The 22104-nt window shown below is 40.4% G+C and overlaps 1 protein-coding gene across 1 annotated transcript in view; it reads right to left on the minus strand.

Annotated features, from left to right (window-relative positions):
• Positions 1-22104, minus strand: part of ACOXL (acyl-CoA oxidase like) — a 355676-nt gene that overhangs the window by 114395 nt on the left and 219177 nt on the right. Inside the window, exon 13 of the mRNA XM_055123333.1 lies at positions 17855-17944. Within this exon, the coding sequence (XP_054979308.1) occupies positions 17855-17944 (90 nt within the window). The remainder of the gene's footprint in view (positions 1-17854; positions 17945-22104) is intronic.

Raw genomic sequence — 22104 nt, forward strand, 5'->3', positions numbered from 1 at the left:
GTCTCATTTTCAGACTGAGGGTGAAATCAAGCTAGATAATACCAGGACATAGTGATGCTCACAGACCAGTTTCTTTCCCTCGTCTCCTGCCTGAAATTTCTCTCTCTACTCCATTAAGTGGAATCATGACTCAAGCAGTCCAGAGAAAAGCAGCCTTCAAAGATGGGGAGGTTCCAACATTCAGGTGGAAGGCCAGCTTGACCAGTGCAGATAGTCATCCCATTTCCCATGTCACCACGGGAATGGTGGGTCGCCCAAGAGCTCTGGTACAAGGAGGCTGACTCCATGGCTTGGAGGCTGGCCTCACATTCTGGGGAGAGGGCAACTCAGAGAAGGATCACCAAGTATAATGCAGTCGGAGGCCATGCGGGGGAAGGGTGATGCGGGCTGAATGTGGGCTAGAGACTGAACACAGTGGCCACTCAACACCTTTATTGGGAACCACAACACCTAATTAGAGAGAGAGAACAAAAGGGAATACCCTGCCACAGTGGCGGGGTGGGGTATGGGGAGATGGGATTGGGGAGGGTAGGAGGGATGCTGGGTTTACTGGTGGTGGAGAATGGGCACTGGTGAAGGGATGGGTTCTAGAACTTTGTATGAGGGAAACAAGAGCACAAAGATGAGTAAATCTGTAAAAAAAAAAAAAAAGAGCTCTGGTACAGATGAAAATGTGTCAATTGGTAGGCTTCCTGGTGGCAAGCTGGCAGGCTGACCTCCTCCCCAGTCACTCAGGGGCCTTAAGATCTCACCCCAAGAGATCATCCCTCCCTAGGCAAGTTGTCAGAGATCCTTTCTAAAGCAGGTTCCCAAAGCTGTAGCAGATGCTACTGCTCTCAAGAACAGCTCTGATGCAGCAGTCCTTGAAAGAAATGCCTGGCTCTCTGCCCAAAACTCTGACTCAAGCCCTGTGACTCAGCATCTCCCCAGAGAGAACCAAAAGAAACAGCACCCTCCTCCAGCCGTGTCCACTTGAGTTGACCCTTCAATTCAATTCCATCTGCTTTCCATTCTCCAGAAATTAATCAAACCCCTTGATTCATGGTATGGCTTCTCTTACAGTCAGTGTCCACACTGTTGCCTTCTCTTCTTTCTCCTTGTTGTTTGGATATATTTGAAGAAGAAGCACTAGCATGGGAGCACACGCCATCACCAGGAATGAGACTTCCCAGCCCTACCTCCCCTGCTTTTCAGTCTTGATCTTGCTGCAGTGTCTAAGAAACTTCTTTTATTGTAATGGCAAATGCTTGGGATTGCTTTCCCATCACCATCACCTTTAATTTTCCCTTTGGCAATAAAAGGAGAAGGGCATCTGCCGTATGCCATTGCAGAGAAGACTTAATCCATCAGACCTGAGGCCTGCTATTTGAGAAAACCTGCTTAAAACAATGGTTCCAAGCTGCCCTTTGGGAAATTGGATTTGGGTATGGTGAGACCCTTCTCAGTGTGCTTATCAGCTTGTGCAATAGAGAGTCTATGTAGAGCACGTGCACCCCTCCTGAAAGGCTGGAGTTTGGTCATGCATGAGGCAGAAGATATGACTCACTGTTTCATTCATGCCCCGGAGTGGGGAGGGTGATACCTTTCTCCGCCCCAAGGAACCCAGCCCTGGCAGCCTAATACCTCCAGAACGCAACCACATCCATGCTCACAGCTGCTCTTCACACTCTCAGTCCGAGCCTCACCCATAAATGAATTCACAGAAAATACAGGTATGCGAGACTGTGACTAAAAACTTTGGGTTCAACGGAACTGGGAACAGGGATCCTCCACCCACATCCCCCTGCTTCCAGCAACTCAGCAGTCACGCCATAAACCATCTCTGACTGGTGCCAGATAATCTCATCACTGGCCACAATCCAGAGTTGCATGTCTTTCTCTCCCAGAAGGGAGCTTAACACGACATACACCATAACCATGCTGCCAGACCCCATGTCAGACTTTTTCACTTGAGGGGCCACGGGAAGCGGGGGGGGGTTATGAGACCCTGCACCGCCCCAAAAGACCCAGACCCAGCAGCCAAAAACCTCCAGAACTTAATCACCACCATGCTCATGGCTGCTCTCCACAGACTCAGAGCAAGCCTCACCAATGAGTGAATCTATTCCTGGACTGCGAGGCTGCATTTGTGGCGGTGCATCAACTCATACCTTACACCACCCATACTCCAAAAGTACCGCACCACATTTGATGGGGTTTAAAGTAAGAGGCAACCAATCTTAGAGGGAAATTTTTTTAACAGATATTTATATATAAGCACACAAGGCTCAATCTTTAACAACATGTTAGTGATCTCTTAGAGAAGGGCTTAATGGCCCCTGCATGAAACACAACACACTCTTTCCTCTAAGGAAACTTTTTTGTAGCACTTTCAGCAGTTTTTTCATAACAAACAATACAAAATAAATTATTTCGGTTCTGCTTTGGGGCAGGGGTTGGGTTTCAGGATGGAAACATCTGAAATATGGTGGTGGGAAGGTTCAATGGAGGTGGGATTGGTGTTTGAATATTAAATGTAATCAAATACGGTGAACTACCTTTTAAAATGAAATTTAAAAAAATGTTTAAAAAGAAGATGCCGAGCCAACCAGAGCCCAATACAAGCCTTGGATGCCGAATCTCACATGAACTTCTTCTGGAAACATCAACTTCCCAGATACTGTCACAGCTCACTTCTTGGAAGAACTGAGCACATCCTGCTTGACTCCATGGAAGCCTTGAAAGCTCAGGCCAGACTTCCTCTGGACTTTGCTCCTGGAACCTTTTCCTTTCCTTCTTTTGTGTTTCATCCTTTTGACCACAACCCTAAGTAGGACTGTATGCTAAGTCCTGTGAGTTATCCTAGAGAGCTGTCCAGTCTGAGGGGGACACAAACTACTGATTAAACAGTGTTTCTAGCTCTTGATAAGCTTTAATCATAGCTTGAGATAGTATTTTTTCCCCAGGTGTGCCTAGATGTCTGCTTCGAAAATTAGCCAAACACAGTCTACATCATCAAGTCTTTTGCGTGTGTGTTCATGGTTGATAAACTAATTTTAAAGTTTATTACTAATCAAAATATACTAAAAAGAAAAAAAGGGCTGCTTTGTTATAAGCTGCTTTACCCTAGACGTTTACAATAGCCATATTCATAGGGCCCACATAAACATACAGCTCTCTGAACCTACATCACCAGAAATTTTGCCCTTAAGATACACTTCAACAAATGCAGTTGCAAAAAACTTTCTTGGTTGTTAGATCAATAACTCCCATTTATAACATTATAAAATACTGATTTGGATATTTTCATGTATTGATATATCAATCATCTGATCGCATGTCATTCTCTCCTGAAAGGGAACATAACATGACACTCACCATAATCATACCACCAGCCCCCACGCCAGGCTGTTTCACCCAGGGCGCCCTAGAAGGGGCGAGTGAGACCCCACCCCACCCCCAAGGGACCCAGTCCTGGCAGCCGAAAAACTCCAGAACTCAACTGCCACCACGCTCACATGGCCACTCTCCACATGCGAGGGCCAAGCCTCACCCACAAGTGAACCTTTTCCTGGGCCGAGAGACACTTCATAGGGCACAACTCACCCATACTCCAAGAGTCCCACACCACTTTCAATGGGATTCAAAGTAGGAGGCAACCAATCTTAGAGGGAAATATTATATTATTTTGGTTCTGCTTTGGGGGGGGGATTCGGGTACTGGATGGAAACACCCAAAATATGGTGGGGGAAAAGGTGTATGGTGGTGGGATTGGTGTTTCAATATTAAATGTAATCAAATATTGTGAACAAAATAAATTTAAAAAATATATCAATCATCTATATCTCAACTGATTACCTCTATCTTCCCCTTTATTTCTGGAAATACATCATTGAGTCTTTTTTTTTCTTTTCAAACTTTTTATTTCTTTTCTTTTCTTTTCTTTCTTAGTGAATCACCGTGAGAGTACAGTTACAGATTTACATATTTTCATGCTTGTGTTTTGGTCATACAATGCTCGAGAATCCATCCCTCCACCAGTGCCCATTCTCCACCACCGATGATCCCAGTATCCCTCCCACCCCCAATCCCATCCCCCCACCCCACCCTGCCTCTGTGGCAGGGCATTCCCTTTTGTTCTCTCTCCTTTTGAGTGTTGTGGTTTGCAATAGGGGTATTGAGTGGTCATCGTGTTCAATCTATAGTCTACTTTCAGCACGCATCTCCCATCTCGAGTGGGTCCTCCAACCACACTTTACTTGGTTGCCTTTACCTGAGCTGCCTTTACCCCCAGCATGTGAGGCCAGCTTCCAAGTTATGGAGCAATCCTCCTGGGACTTGTGTCTACTATTGTCTACTATTCTTGGGTGTTAGTCTCCCATTATGTTATTTTATATTCCACAGATGTGTGCAATCTTTCTATGTCTGTCTCTCTCTTTCCGACTCTTTCACTTAACATGATACTTTTCATGATACTTTTCATGTTGATCTTAACATGATACTTTTCATGTTGATCCACTTATAAGCAAAGTTCATGACTTCATCTTTTCTAACAGCTGCATAGTATTCCATTGTATAGATGTACCAAAGTTTCTTTAACCAGACATTTGTTCTCGGGCATTCGGGTTTTTTTTCCAGATTCTGGGTACTGTAAACAGTGCTGCGATGAACATATAAGTTCAGATGTCATTTCGACTATACTTTTTTTGTCTCTCTGGGATATATTCCCAGAAGTGGTATTTCTGGGTCAAATGGGAGCTCAATTTCTAATTTTTTGAGAAGCATCCATATTGTTTTCCAAAAGGGCTGAACCAGTTGGCATTCCCACTAGCAGTGTGAAGGGTCCCTTTCTCCCCACATCCACGCCAACACCAGTTGCTTTTGTTCTTTTGGATGTGTGCTAGTCTCTGTGGTGTGAAGTGGTATCTCATGGTTGTTTTGATCGGCATCTCCCTGATGATTAGTGATGAAGAGCATTTTTTCATGTGTCTTTTGGCCATTTGTATTTCTTCCTTGAGAAAGTTTCTGTTCATTTCTTCACCCCATTTTCTGATGGGGTTGGATGTTTTCTTCTTGTAGAGTTCAACCAGTGCCTATATACCCTTGATATCAATCCCTTATCAGATGGGTATTGGGTGAATATCCTTTCCCATTCTGTAAATTGTCTTTGTACCCATTTATGATAAAAACTCTCACCAAAATGGGTTTTGAAGGAACTTTCCTCAAGATAGTCAAAGCCATCTATCACAAACCTATGGCAAGCATTATCCTCAATGGGGAAAAAGTAAGGGCCTTTTCCTCTAAGATCATGGACAAGTCAAGGATGCCCACTCTCACCACTTCTGTTCAATATAGTAGTGGAAGTACTTGCAATAGCCATTAGGCAAGAAAAAGATATTAAGGGCATCCAGATAGTGAATCACCGTGAGGGTACATCATCCAGTCTTAAAGCTCTCTGGTGATCTCTTTCCTAGCCGACTGTGAAACTGTTTTCCTTCCTTGGTCTGACCCTGGAAGCTTTTCTACACATTCTCACAGCACAGGGGCTCTGGCTCTTTGTGCTCAGGTCCCTCTGAGCAGAAAGTCTAGTCTCTCAGTAGCAGCATCCCTACAATATTGTTCTCTGTGGTCTAGCATCCTCCTTTCCATTGTCCACATTCCCATTCTTAAGGATTTTTTTTAAATGTAGGTAAGGGGGAGACAAATCTAGCTCAAATTAGATGGCAGTACTTAAATAATCCACTACCACCCTCCATATGCATGCACAATTTGCTATAGCTATCTCTAAAAGATAAAATTAAAAGGAGGCAGAAGGGAGCTGCCACTGACCACATAGTTTTCAATGAAATAAACTATATAGCATTCTAAAAATAGTATTACTCTTAAAGTCAGCAATCTTTCATTATAAGAGGAATTTTTATGATAAAAGGCACATTTCAATCACCTAGATTCCTTATAATATAGTAAGGTCTATCTCCAGAATTGTGATATATATAGTTCTTTCTACATTTATTCATGAATTTTGTTTGTTTTCTTTTTCCTTCTTATATAATTGCAGATTCACATGAAGTTGCGAATCTGCAATTATATAAGAAAGAATCTATCCTAGCTGTCTCCTCCCCACCACCACTTGTGGCAAGCTTCCAACCATGGATTATTCCTCCTGGCCCTTGTTTCTATTGTCCTTGGGTATTAATCTCCTACTACATTTTTTTTAATATACCACAAATGAGTCCAATCATTCTATGTCTTTTAAAAATAATACAATTTCACTGGATGAGGAAATTTCACGATCATGAATCACGAAATCCTGTTAATCACCGATTTCTCGGGCGGGCTCAGTAATATCTCATTTCGTCCTTTCCCTGAGATCTTAGAAGTCTCTCTCGGCCCTCCTAACGATGTTGCACTGGGGGCTCTTCAGGGTCAGGGGAATGAGATCCAGCTTGTTACTGGATTTTGCTATGAATACACCATGGGAAGCTTGCAAGGCTGTCCCATGTGGGCAGGAAACTCTCAGAAGATTGCCAGTTTCTCCCAGAGGGAGAAGTAGGCTAAAGATATCTGGGAGCTTGCTTTTAAATCTCTGGATGTTGGCCATTGATGGGATTACACACACCTGGGTTCCTCTGCCGGTACCTTCATGCATGAGGCCTGTCTGAACGTGTGGAGAGGGGCCTCCAACATGGCTGTAGCTAGGTTCCAGTGTTTTTCGACCACCGGGAGCTCTGCTCGGGGTGGGGAGGGAAGCTGGAGCCCATCCCCTCCGAGGGGCCCCGGGGAAGACAGCCAGGCATGCGGGCAAGAGACTCTCTTGGGATACCCAGATCACTTTTGACCCAAGTGTTTAGAGGGAAGAAGGACAGAGAAGAAAATAAATCAAGGGGGCGGGGAGAAGTAAATGGGAAGAAATTGGTGAACAGGCATCAGGATTTCAGTTATGCTGGTGATATAGAGGAGTGTGTAACTACATATCCAAAACACATACTCAACAAAACTGAAAAGTAAGATCTAGGCTGCAATCACTGAAACTCTGTAATGTGCCTGTCAAGGAGGGAATAGGGTGGGAGTTGGGGTGGGAGGGATTGTGGGAACACTTGTGGAGGGAAATTGACATTGGTAGTGGGACTAGAGTTGAAATATTATAATACTAAAAGTCAACTACCAATAACTACGCAAATGACAGTTCTTTAATAAAAAAATTTTATAGTAACACAATTTCAAGAGTACAAGAGATTATTGTAAACTATAATCACCATGCTTTACATCAGCTCTCCAGAAATTACCAATTCTCCATTTCCCCCACTCTCCTACCACTGGCAAGCACTGTTTTACCACTTCTGAGTTCAGTTTCTAAGATTCTGTATCTAAATGAGATCATCTAGTACTTCCCTGCCTGACATTCACTTAGCATAGGGCAGTCCATGCTGTCACAAACCACATATTTTCCTTCTTTTATGACCAGGTTATATTCCATTATGTATCTGTATAAAATTACATATAGATATCCCATTTTATTTCTTCATTAACCTGTCCTTAATACTTAAATTGTTCCCCTATCTTGGCTAGCGTGCATAATGCTGCAATAAACCAGTGGCACAGACATTTCTTAGTCTGGCTTTGTTTCTTGTAGGATTAAGATCACATGGTATTTCCACTTTTAATTTTCAGAGAAACCTCCATACTTCTTTTCACAGTGGCTGTTCTTTTATGTTGCCACCAACAATGCATAAAGGTTCTCATTTCTCTGCATCCTCACTAACATTCACCTCCTGTATTTTTGATGACCTCATTCAAATGAGGTGATATTTCCCTGTGGTTTTTGTTTGCATTTCCTTGATAATTCATGATATAGAGCATCTTCTCATGTACTTGTTGACCATTTATTTTTTTCTGTAAACTGTTTCTTCAGGTCCTCTGCTCATTTTTTAAAATAATGTAGGAGTACTGCTATTTGCCTCTGCTCATTTTTTGATTAGACTGTCTTTTTGTTGTTAAGTTAGTTGAGCCCATTACATATTTTTTAAGATTTTTATATTAAAAAAAATTTTAGGCACAGTGATTTAAGATACTCTTTGTAATATTCATTTCTGGAGTTTAAGCCACACTAGGCTATGCTTGGGGCCTGTTGTTGGCTCTGTGCTCAGGAATTATTCCTGGTGGGACTCAGAAGGCCATCTACGGTGCTAGATATCGAACCCAAGTAGATTGTGCCTTACCCATGGTACTATCTCTCTGGCCCTACAAATACTTCTAACAACAGATTTCCAGGCATACAATGCTCTAATATTATACCTACCACAAAAATGTCAGTGTCCCTCCACGAATGTCTCAAGGACCCTTCCCATAGCCCACTTGGTAAACTCAGTTCGATAGGCCAACTCTCAGGATCTGTTACTGTTGGTTATTTGTTACTTACTATAGTTCTTTATATTTCACATGTGAAATATTTGTTCCTGTTCTGTATTTGTTCCTCTTTCTCTGACTGACTTAATCTGGCATACTATCCTTTAGTTTCATCCACATAGCAGTGAATTGCATGGTTTCATCTTTTCATAGTCCCATTCTAGTCCCTTAAAGTCCCATCTTTTTATAGTCCCATTTGCAGTATTCCATTGTGTATATACTATGTTTTAATCTATATACATGTATAAATGTCACAGTGTATTCACTCCTCAGTTTTGGGAACATAGATTATTTTCAAATTTTGGTTACTCATAAATAATACTGCAATTTAGTAGTGCAAATATTTTTTCAAAATATCATTTTGGGGTTTTAGGGTAATAGCGGTCAAATTTCTGAGTTATGTGCAAGATAAATTCTTATTTGTTTTTGGAGAAGTTTCCATACTTCTTTCCATAGATGTTGAACTAGATGACATTACCACCAAAGTGGATAAATGTTCTTTTTTTCACCCACAAGTCTACCAGCACTTGTTGGTCGTCAACTTCTTCAATTGCTGCTCATCCATAAAATTATGTTGGTTTTATTCAAATCTGAAGGAAAACCTAGCTGGATAGTGTATTCTTCTTTGAGATGTCTAATTCAGCTGCTTGCTATATCCCACTATTCTCTCTTGGACTATAGTTTTCATTTCACATACTAGCTATGGATCAAGTGCTGTATCCTTTATATATAAGTTTCTTTTTGTTGCTCTTAGGATTCTATCTTTGTCTTTGACTTTCATCATTTTTAATTATAGTGTGTCTTGGAGCTTTTCTATTTAGAATTATTTTAACTTTGAGTTTCTTGAATTCTTAAGTTATTGAATCCTTGAGTTTCTTGAATATGGGTACATTACTCAATCTTCAAATCATGGAGATCCTCAGCTATAATTGTTCTGATAAACAGTTTTATTTGTTTGGTATTTAATCAATTCTCCATATTCACAGGGGACTCCTAGAATTTGTTCATTATTGCTCTTGAACTCACATAACAACTCTGGTATTTTCTTCATTTCTTACTAATCTTTCTCCCCCTCCATCAATCTTTTTTCAAATTTTATGTTCTTTATTGCTGGTTTCCTATATCTTGTTTTCAAAAGTTCAGATTCATTCCTCAGCCTCTGTCATTCTGCTACTGAGCTTTCAGTGATTTTTTAAAAAATTTTCACCATACTCTGTGACTACTGATTACAGTTTTCTCACATTATCTTTCATACTTTCTCTTTCTTTAATGGCAGTCTGTACTACTGTGATTTCTTTTCAGTCATCCAAAAGTCATTCTGAAGTCATCATCTGGGAGGCTATAGAACAAATGAACCTTTCCAGACCGTTACCCACACCCATTAATCCCAGTGGGCTTCTTTACTCTTTGTGCCTTCTGTGCAGTTAGGACTATCTGTGAGGGTCTGTTCTTAGGCAGTTTGGGGTGGCAATCTTAAGACTTGCGTTCACTTGAGAGAGAGAAAGAAGGAAAGTGCCTGGCATAGATATAGGCTGGGCATGTGGGGGTGGGGGTTGCAGGAGGAAAAGGGAGGCATTGGTGGTGGGAAATATGCATTGATTGAGGGATGGGTGTTGGAACATTATATGACTGAAATCCTATCATGAACAGTTCCGTAACTGTATCTCAAGGTGATTAATTATTTGGTTGCTTTTTGGTTTTTGTTTTTGTTTTTGTTTTTTGGATCACACCCGGAGATGCACAGGGTTTACTCCTGACTTTGTACTCAGGAATTACTCCTAGCAGCGCTCCAGGGACCATATGAGATGCTGAGAATCGAACCCGGGTAGGCCGCGTGCAAGGTAAATGCCCTACCCGATGTACTATTGCTCCAGCCCCCAAGGTGATCTAATTTGTTTTTAAAGACATGTGTTCACCAATTCCACCTAGAGTCTATGCTGCTGTGTTTGCGCTGTGTCCACCTGTTGCTGAACCTCTGCAAGTGAATCTGCACTGGCGCCTGGTTCACAAAGTTCCCAGGGTCTCACCTGCTCCTATTGTTTCAGTCCTTGGGGTTGGGGCACTGGCCTATCAGTATCTATATTCCCTTCCACCCTCACCCCCCACTTCTTATTCTGTAACTAAGTAAATGCCAGTCCTTTGATGAGATTCGTAGTGAGGATACTAGCGTTTTCCTTTGCTTAGTACCAACTGACACCAGAAGTCTCAACTTGAAATGCAGGCAGGTTATAGGTTTTTGTACCTACAGTGGACCAAACTGGTTTTTGCAAGTTTGGGAGTCTGCTGGGCACTATTCCAGTTTCCTCCCTAGACTTTGTGTGGGGAAGTGGAGAGCCAAAGTGCCATGAGTGTATTAAAAGCTCACAGATTTTATTGCTCAGGCTATTCCCCAGTCAGTCACGGCTACCACTACCTATCACAGCACCTCACTTGCCACAGCACTGCTATTTAGCTTAGTCCCTGCTGACCCCACCCTCTAGTGAGATGTGGGATCAGCTTACTGCATAACAGCTCTCTGTGTGTGGATATTCTCTCAGGGCTTAGCTGATTACGGCCATGATTTTGCTCCACACGATACTCATGGAATACTTCGGTCATTTCTGTTCAGCCTAGTGCAGGGTAACATCCACCATTTTGATCCCAGCTCTCTTCTTCATTATATATTTTAGACGTAATCCCTTCTCAGAGAGATGATTTGCAAATATTTCCTTCCGTGACATGGATTGTTTTTAATTTTGCTGTCTATTTTGCTCTTCAAAAGTGTTTTAGTTTGTTGTTCTAGTTGTTGACTTTTACAGTGTTTGAGGGATGGGGGTTGTCCTTTTAAAAATAGCATTGCCAAGACCAACATTTTGGAGTTCTCCCCCTCTGTTTCCTTCTAGGAATTAGACAGCTTTGGTTTGTATTTAAGTCTCTAATAATTTCAGTGAATTTGGAGGAAAGGTATAAAATAGTGATTCAATTTAACTTTTGGTGAATATTCCATTCTCCCAGCCCTGATTACTGAAGAAAACATACTTTCCCTAGTGCAGATTCTTGGCTCCCCTGTAAAATATTTTCTGTATAGCATGGGTTTATTCTGGATTCTTAATTCGGTTTCATTGGTTTCTATGATACCTTTTTTATGACAGTACCCCATTGTTTGGTTACTATAGCTATGAAAGGTTTGAAATCAGAGAACATAACCTCTCTAACTTTATTTTTATTTCTTAGGATTGCCTTAACATTTGTGTTTGCTTATGAACTTTGGAATATTCTCATTTGGACAAGATACAATCCATTTTTCTTTTTTTTTATTTTATTGAATCACCGTGAGATAGTTACAAGCCTTCATGTTTGGGTTACAATCTCACAATGATCAAACACCCTCCCTCCACCAGTGCACATTCCCCACCACCAACATCCCAGATAAACCCCCCTTTCCCACCCTCCCCCTGCCTCTATGGCAGACAATATTCCTCATACTCTCTCTCTACTTTTGGGCATTATGGCTTGCAACACAGACACTGAGAGGTCATCAGATGCAAGGATGGTTTAACATTTGCAAGTCAATCAACATAATTCATCATATCAATAAAAGAAATAATAAAAACCATACGATCATATCAATAGATGCAGAGAAAGCATTTGACAAGATTCAGCACCCGTTTATGATGAAAACTCTCAGCAGAATGAGCATTGAAGGAACTTTCCTCAATACAGTCAAAGCCATCTACCAAAAGCCCACGGCAAGTATTCTCCATGGGGAAAAACTGAAAGCCTTCCCTCTAAGAGCGGGCACAAGGCAAGGTTGCCCGCTTTCGCCACTCCTATTCAATATAGTACTGGAAGTCCCGGCAATAGCAGTTAGACAAGAAAAAGACATCAAGGGCATACAGAAAGGAAAGAAAGAGGTCAAGTTATCACTATTTGTAGATGATATGATATTATACTTGGAAAACCCTAAAGACTCTACATAAAAGCTCCTAGAAACAATCCATTTTTCATGCTTCAATTTATTTCCTTATTGTATTGCAGTGTACAGATCTTTAACATCCTGGTTGATTTTCTGATTTGTTTTGTTTTGTTTTGTTTTTTTAATTTATTTTATTGAATCACCATGTGGAAAGTTACAAAGTTCTCAGGCTTATGTCTCAGTTATACAATGCTCAAACACCAGTCCTTTCACCAGTGCCCATATTCCACCACCAAGAAAAAAAAAACAGTATACCTCCCACCCCCTCCTGCATAACTGATAAATTTCACTTCCTTTTCTCTTTACCTTGATTACATTCCATATTTCAACACAAAACTCACTATTGTTGTTGGAGTTTCAACACAGAACTCACTATTCTTGTTGGAGATTATCCCCCAAGAATATGGCCCTATTGACAAGGAAACATTTGATAATTAGTTTTCCACTGATGAGAATGAATAGATATAAAGCCCCAGCCCGAGACTGCCCAAGCATCCCGCTGTTTCAATTTCAAAACACATTTTTTTCCCATGCCACCAAGTTCATACCTGTTTAAGAGTTCCAAAATATGGCGGACACCACGCCGCTTCCTCCCGGACAGAAGAAAAACCAAGGAAGAAGGATATTTCCCCCATTAGCCGGCGTGGGGCAAAAGCTTAGTTCACAGTCTGGAGACATGGCTGCAAGCACTCGCTAGGACCCCAAGTAATATAGCTGTCTCTGGATCCTGGTCATTCTGCAGCAAAGCGGCTGTGCAAAGGCATGGCCACCAGGGTTGAGTCTCGGTGGAGCTCGAGCTCTGATTTGTTTTTGAAGTTATAAATTGAATTGTTTTCTTTTTTATATTTTGTGTTAGTATATAGAATCACAACTAGTTTTTTTAAAGCTGTCATGCCTATACACTAACTAAATTTATTTATTCTCACTATATTTGGTGATGGTTTTAGGATTTTATATAGAAGAACAAATTATTTACAAAGAGAGACCTTTTATTTATCCCCACTTGGATACTTTATATATTTTTTTCTTACCAAATTTCTCTGGCAAGAACTTAACTATGTAAGGTGGGGATAGAGAGATCTGGCATTCTTGTATTATTCCTGATCTAAAAAGGAAAAGCATTCAATTTTTTAATGTATATTATGTATATTAACTGTGAGCTTGTCATTTGTGTCCTTTAGTAAGTTCAAGTATAGGCCTTGTTGATAGAAGATACAAGGGCCAGGATTGCCCCATAGCTGGAAGACTGTTTCATGAGCAGAGGGGAGAAGCAGATGGAATAGAGAAGGGATCACTAAGAAAATGCTAGCTAGAGGAATCAGTCAGGATGGGAGATGTGTGCCGAAAGTAGATAATGGACCAAACATGATGCCCTCTCAGTGTCTGTGTTGCAAGCCATAATGCCCAAAAGTAGAGAGAGAGAGTATGGGAAATATTGTCTGTCATGGAGGTAGAGGGAGAGTGGGAAAGGGGGGTATACTGGGGATATTGGTGGTGGGGAATGTGCACTGATGGAAGGATGGGTGTTTGATCATTGTGTGATTGTAACCCAAACATGAAAGCTTGTAACTATCTCCCAGTGATTCAATAAAATTTTTTTTGAGTATAGGCCTTGTCTGTCTATACTCAGTTTGTTGAGCAATTTTGTGATGAAAGGATGCTGAATTTGTCAAAAGCATTTTCTTCATATATTGAAATATATTATGATTTTATATTTTCTATTAATGTGGTATATCAGGCTTATTGATTTACATTGTCTATTTAAATTTTTTACATTGAACAATCCTTATATGCTAGGGAAAAATCTTAGTCATAATATCTGATCATTTTAATGGTTTTCAGAATTCAGTTTGCTATGGTTCTTTTTGTCCTCTCTCTTTTGTTTTTGTTTTGGGACCATTTCTAGTGGTGCTCAAGGCTCACTCCTGACTCAGATCACTCAGATCACTCCTGGTATGACTTGGCAAACCATATGTGTTACTGGGGATTGTAGAAGGGTCAGCCATATGCAAGGCAAGCACCTTACCGGCTGTATTACCTCTCCAGCTCCCAAGATACTGGGAAATCTGCTACGATTTCTGTAGTTATTGCTGTTGGTACTTTTGCCATACATTGGATGCATGAGAGATGTTGTTCTACTATGTTCTCTCTTTTTTAAAATTTTATAATGTCCTTATTTGATTTTATTACTGGTATCATGCTGACCTCATAAAATGAGTATAATAGTGCATCCTCCCCTTTTGCTTTTTAGAAAAGTTTGAGAGAGATTAGTGTTAATTCTTTTTAGTGTGTGTTCAGTAGAATTTACAAGACAAGCCTTTTGGTCCTGAGCTTTACTTTGTTGGGCATTTTTTGGCTATCAATATAAACTTACTACTTGTTATTGATCCATTCAGATTAGCTATTTCTTCATGATTGATTCTTGATAGACTGTTTTTGTTAGTTCATTAATTTCTTCCAGATTATCATGCTTTTGGTATTTAATTTTTCACAATATTTTCCACTGATCCTTTGTATTTCTGTGGCATCCATTGTAATATCACCTCTTCCATTTCTGATAATATCTACTGTGGCTTTTTGATTTATGATTTCCATGAGTGAACATGAATGTTTTATAGATAAAATTGCCTATTTAAAATCACTGTCACTGTCACTGTCATCCCATTGCTCATCGATTTGCTCAAGCGGGCACCAGTAACGTCTGATTGTGAGACTTATTGTTACTGTTTTTGGCATATTGAATACACCATTGGTAGCTTGCCAGGCTCTGCCGTGGAGGCATGATACTCTCAGTAGCTTGCTGGGCTCTCCGAGAGGGGTGGAGGAATCAAACACTGGTCAGCCTCATGCAAGGCAAAAACCCTACCACTGTGCTATCACTCCAGCTCCCTCCCCCCAAAAAAGTTATTTAAAATATATAATAATTTACATCAATTGTATATTAAAAACTTTACCCTTATACTCTACTTCATTCTAGGTTTTTGATGTCACAATTCACATCTTTTTATGGTGTATATTCTTAAACAAATTATTGTGGCAATAATAAATTTTAATACTTTGTTCTTTAACCTTTGTTGTAGGGTTCAATGTTCAATATAGAACATTCATTACAGTATCAGATCTAAATATTTGTTTACTTTTACTCTTATCTCAAAATGGTGCAGTTACATGCATTGCCCTGATGCAAACATGTGGGTTGAAACTTCAGTACCTTTTGTTTTTTCTTATACCGGGGAGGTGGAAGGAAAGTACAATGCTAATTAGCCTTATTTCCCCTACCTCTCTTTGCCTCTTTGAAGCTTAGGAAGGGCAGAAGTTCGTCTTCCACTAGTTTCCACAAAAAGGAGTAGATGATTGGTGTCCACTCTTTTCCCAGAGAGGAAAAACAGAGGAAGATGAAGATTCCGTTTCCAATGGGGCCCTCTGCTATATGGGGTGATAGGGTAGGGAGACACATCAAAGTACCTGCTTGTCCTTTATATTGTCTGTATTTGTTTTTCATTTATTTGTTTTGCTTTTGCTTTTTTTTTTTTTTTGCAGTTTGCCTGTAAAGTTTCAGCTCCTCACTGTGTTCCCTGAGATCAGGGATGGGGAAGATCATGGAATGGTGATTATTCCTGACTCAGACTTCTCAGTTCAGTTATCAGATGTCAGCAGAGAGTAAAGAATCAACTCTCCACTGGACCACACTGACGCTGGAGTAGAGAGTTCAAACCTACTAGTGATTGGTCCCACCTTTCATCACCTTACTGAGCCCTTGCTGCTGGGTGAGGGTGAAGGCTTAGCTCACCAGCAGGCTCTAAGAACATTATCCTAATGGGAGACTTGAAGTTATACTGGGCAGGGGGTGAAAGACTAGCTTCCTACTTGGTCACTTCAACATCACTGGGTGTGAGGACAGAGTGCTATCTCCTTCTCTCTGTTTCCTCTCACTGGGGGTTAAGTGGAAGCCCAGCTCCTACCAGGTCCGAAGCACAGGGTGTTTTCTCATTTTCTGAGCTGTATATGATTTGTGTAGAGTTAACGTTGCCAAAAGAATTTTCTGTTATTGGGCCACCAACTGTCTTATCTTTTGGCTATGGAATCAAGTTTTTTTTCCCAGAACTTATTCTATTTGTGAATGTCAGAGACTCAGGCATATACAATCTGTCCAGAATTCATGAGAAGCAAAGAGGACCCCAAGTAACTTAGTATTTACCTCAAAGTCCCTAGGTAGCCTGATTTCTTTATCCTTTTCAAAGTCTGCCCATGCATGTCTGCTGCATTATGCATAAAATATCAAACTGTGAAGAGAGAGGCCCTGGGAAGAAAGAACTACTGCATCTTGGTGGAGTCAGACGATCCCATCCTTCTGACTTAAAACACCATGGTGGGGCCAAAGCAACAGTACAGTCGGTAGAGCATTTGCCTTGCATGCAGCTAATGCTTCTGGTCCCCGGTATCCTATGTGTGCCCCTCCCCACAAAGTACAGCCAAGAGTAATTCCTGAGTGCAGAGCCAGGAGTAACCCCAGAGCATCAACAGATGTGGCCCAAAATAAAAATAATAAAAATAAAAAACAGAAAAACTAAAATAAAACCCCAAAACACCAAATATTGACCACTTTTTATATAAAATTCATATAATTTACTTACCAGATTCTTTTCCTACTGTAATAAACCTTGTGAGTACAATTTTTAAAGGCTATATAATTTTTACTAGGCAGAACATGATTGACACAATCATTTTCATATTATTTAACATTTAGATTCCAATATTTTCCCATAATAAATAATGCACCAGAGGAAATGTTTGTGCCCTAAAATTTTTTGTATGACTTAGAGACCAGTAGAATTATACAGCCCAATAGCATGAAGGAAAATATATTTTTTGTTCTCACTAACACTGATACTTCAGCATGCTCCTACACTGGAACCAAGTTGACAATGAAAAGAAAAAAGTATGCCCTCCTGTATATTTCTTTGGTCACAACTAAGGTTGATCAATTGCTCTCTTATAAATTGGCTTTTCATGTCTTTTGTTTGTTTCTCTTCTGAAGCCTTACATACTCTTTGGGAGTAGTCTTCTCAGTAGAAAAACCTGACCCAATATGGACAAGAAACAGTTTTTTTAAGATAAAATATGTAATTCATCATCAAAAGATCAGGTGGGATAGAAATAATTTAATCCCCTGTTCAACTACTGCAAAAATCAAGTGCCTAACAGGAAAACACCTGTCAATTAAATAAAGACATTCAGAAGAAAACAAAATGTATAAAAACTCTTAGATTTTTGGATAACTCTTGCTCTTAAAAATACACCTTTTAGAAGTAGAGAGATAGAACAGGGTTGGCAAGGCAATTGTCTTGCACAAGGTTGACCCATGTTCGATCCCTGGCACGGCAAATGGTTCCCAAGCACTGCCAGGAATGATATCTGAGAGCTACAGTAAGCCCTGAGCCTGATGGATGTAGCCCACCCCTTATACTTTTTCAAGAATATTTTTCAAGAAAAACAGAATTTCTTGACTCTTACCTGAAGCATAACAACATTGTCACCTTCAAAAGTTGCAAATACATCAGTGTCACATTTCAACCCCGAGATTCGGTTTTCCATCATGTAACCCTATTGCAAAAAAGAAAAAATCATTAAAACAAGAAGAATTACATTTCTCTTATCCAGAAATTTTTGTAAAAAAAAAGTCATGCATCACATTATTTTGGTGCATAAAATAGTAGGTTGGGTATAGTAGCAAAGACTTTTTTTTTTTTTTTTTTTTTTTGCTTCTTGGGTCAAACCCAGCAATGTACAGGGGTTGCTCCTGGCAGTGCTCTGAAGACCATATGGGATGCTGGAAATAGAACCCAGGTTGGCCGTGTGCAAGGCACCCACCCCTACTGAGGATGGCTTTAATAAATAAATTCATCATCATCATCATCATCATCATCATCATCCTGTTGATCATCTATTTTCTTGAGCGGTCTCAGTAACGTCTCCATTTGTCCTAGCCCTGAGATTTTAGAAGCCTCTCTGCTCGTCCTTCCCAACTGTGCCACATTGGAGGCTATTTCAGGGTCAGGGGAATGAGACCCATCATTGTTACTGGTTTTGGCATATGAATATGCCACAGGAAGCTTGCCAGGTCTCACATGAGGGCAGGAAACTCTTGGTAGGGTAGCTTGCCAGGTTCTCCAAGAGGGAGAACTAGACCGCGAAGAACTAGACATCTTACAGTCTTATTGCATCTGCAGCGGTACCACTGCAGAATAAATAAATTAAATAAATAAAACTAGCAAATATACCTATGATTCTTGGGAGACAAATAAAATAATCAACTGCCATCCTGTATCATAAATTCACCCTTCTCTGGCTTGCAACTAGATTTTTCTTTCCCTTAAAAACCAAACAATTCTACTGTAATTTTTTGCATCTCCGGAATATATTCCCAGAAGTGGTATTGCTGGGTCAAATGGGAGCTAAATTTCTAACTTTTTAGAAACGTCCATATTGTTTTCCAAAGGGCTGAACCAGTCAGCATTCCCACCAGCAGTGAAGGAGAGTCCCTTTCTCCCCACATCCATGCCAACACCCGTTGCTTTTGTTCTTTTGGATGTGGACTAGGCTCTGTAGTGTGAGATGATATCTCATTATTGTTTTGATCTGCATCTCCCTGATGATTAGTGATGAAGAGCAATTTTTCATGTGCCTTTGGTCATTCAGATTTTTTATTTGAGAAAGTTTCTGTTCATTTCCACCCCCCATTATCTGATGGGATTGGATTTTTTTCTTGTAGTTCTTGTGGTTCAACCAGAGCCTTGTATATCCTTTATATTAACTCCTTATCAGAAGGGTATTTGGTGAATATCATTTCCCATTCTGTAGACTATCTTTGTATTCTGGTCACTGTTTCTTTTAAAGTACAGAAACTTCTTAGTTTAAGATAGTCCCATTTGTTTATCTCTGTTTCCACTTGCTTGGTCAGTTATGTTTCATCTTTGAAGATACCTTTAGCTTTAATGTCATGGAGGGTTTTGCCGACCTTTTCTTCAATATATCTTATGGATTCTGGTCTGATGTTGAGTTCTCTAATCAATTTTGATCTGACTTTTGTGCACGGTGTTAGGTAGAGGTCTGAGGCAAGTTTTTGCATGTAGCTGTCCAGTTTTGACAGCACCATTTTTAAAAGAGGCTTTCCTTGCTCCATGTCACATTTCTTGCTCCCTTATCAAAGATTAGATGATCATATATTTGAGGGTGTGTGTAAGGATATTCAATCCTGTCCCATTGGTCTGTGGCTCTGCCTTTGTCCCAATACCATGATGTTTTAATTATTTGTGCTTTGTAGTAGAGTTTGAGGTTGGGGAAGGTGATACATCTCATCTTCTTTTTTGTAATAATTGCTTTAGCTATTCATGGGGGGTTGTTGTTCCATGAATTTTAGGATTGTTTGATTAATTTCTTTGATTAATTTCATGGGTATCCTTATAGGGATGATATCTTCACTTGTATGTTTATTGAAGCACGATTTATTGCTATAATCTGGAAAAAAACACAAGTGCCCAAGAATAGATGACTGGTTAAGGAAACTCTAGCATATCTATACAATGAAATACTATGCAACTGTTAGAAAAGATGAAGTCATGAAATTTGCATATAAGTGGATCAACATGGAGAGTATCATGCTAAGTGAAATGAGCCAGAGAAAGAGCGACAGACATAGAATGACTGCACTCATTTGTGGAATATAAAGTAACATTATGGGAAACTAACACCCAAGGATAATAGAGACAAGGGCCAGGAAGATCGCTCCATGGCTTGGAAGCCGAACCTCACATGCTGGAAGAAATGAAGCTGAGATAGAGAAGGGACCACCAAGTAAATGATGCATGGAGGGCTCACTCAAGATGGGAGATGTGTACTGAAAGTGGACTATGAACCAAACATGATGGCCACTCAGTACCCATATTGCAAAACATAGAACACAAAAGGAGAGAGAAAGTAAAATGGAATGAGCCTGCTACAGAGGTGGGGGGATGGGAGGGGGAAGGCTGGAGGGATACTGGGATCATTGGTGATGGAGAATGGGCACTGGTGGAGGGATGGGAAATCGATCATTGTATGACTAAAATGTAATCACAAAAGTCTGTAAGTCTGTAACTGTATCTCATGGTGATTCATTTAAAAAAATTTTTAAAAATCACACACCAAAAATGAAGCCCCAATTCTCAGCGTCTCACCCAAGAACTGTACCTCCTGCCAGACATCGCCCCAACACACCAATCTAACTTCACAAACCAGGTGTGTGGACCATGGTGGTGAGATTACTCCCATCCCCAGCCTAAAATCCAACCCCCACCCAAAAGGAAGCCTGAACCCCCAGATCTACCCCTCACGAAATACTTTTAAAGTTTCTAACCCCCAAACCACACAAACATGAAGAAGTTACTTCATATATATTACATTTGAGGTACTAGTTAACCCAGGCCTCACATTTCTTTGCCTCTCCATAGCCCACGGTAACACACAAAGACAGCCAAACTGCAGGGACCAAAACTTAGAACACACAGAAAAAAAACTACAAAACATAAAGGTCACGATGGTAAAACAATGCAGAAACTCACCAATCTTAGTGAGTAAAGTCACTGGTCTAGATGAATCAAATAGTAATAATGAACTATATAACCTCTCAGATAAAGAATTTAGAATGGAGCTGTTAAGGATGCATGAGGCGCTCAAAGAAGCAATGGAACACACTGCTGATAAAATATAAGAGGATATGAAAATATAAATGAGGAAAATGAAAATAAAAATACAAGCAGAAATGACAGACCTAAAAAACTTGGCAGGTGAAATGGAAAACTCAGTGGAAGGCTTCAGCTACAGAGTAACAGCTGTAAGCACAGGATCAGTGAGCTCCAAGATGAAGTGCAGAGAATCTCAGACAACAGCAGAAAATGGAAAAGAGCCTCAAAATAAACCAACAGACATCAAGAGAGAGTCAAGATGAAGCCAAGAGGAATAAAATAAGAATCTTTAGAGTCCCAGAGGGACAGGAAGAAAACCCTGAGTAATAAGCAATTGACAAAGATATAATTGCTGAGCCATTTCCAGAGTTGAATAGCACATGTACACAGATTCTGGAGGCCTGAGGGTACCAGCTAAAAGAAATCCAAATAAAAATACTCCAATACACATCCTTATCAGAAGACGAAAACCATACTTAGAGATAAAATTCTGAAAGCCGCAAGATCAAAGAAGAAAATTGCTTATAAAGGAGCATCCTTAAGATTTATAGCAGACGGAACTGGAGCAACAGCACAGCAGGTAGGGCACTTGCCTTGCACGCGGCCAACCCGGATTTGATTCCCAGCATCCCATATGGTTCCCTGAGCACCGCCAGGAGTTACTCCTGGTGCAGAGCCAGGAGCAACCCCTGAGCATTGCCGGGTGTGACCCAAAAAAAGAAAAAAAATGATTTACAGCAGACTTATCTGATGAAAGTCTCCAGGCCCAAAGACAGTGGGGGGATGTAGTGAGAAAACTCAATGAAATAAATGCCTCACCAAGAATACTCTACCTATCTAGACTCTCATTCATACTTGAATGAACAATACACAGCTTCACAGACAAACAATAACTAAGGAACTTCACAGATTCAAAACCATGGCTTCAGGAAATATTAAATGGGCTACTTAAGACTAGCTAAGCCTAAATAAACACACAGATCTGCTACAGAAACATAGGATGAAACCTCATAACAATAACCTCTCTCATTACAAATTGGC

Source organism: Sorex araneus, chromosome X (genome assembly GCF_027595985.1).
Source record: "Sorex araneus isolate mSorAra2 chromosome X, mSorAra2.pri, whole genome shotgun sequence".
Classification (NCBI taxonomy): domain Eukaryota; kingdom Metazoa; phylum Chordata; class Mammalia; order Eulipotyphla; family Soricidae; genus Sorex; species Sorex araneus.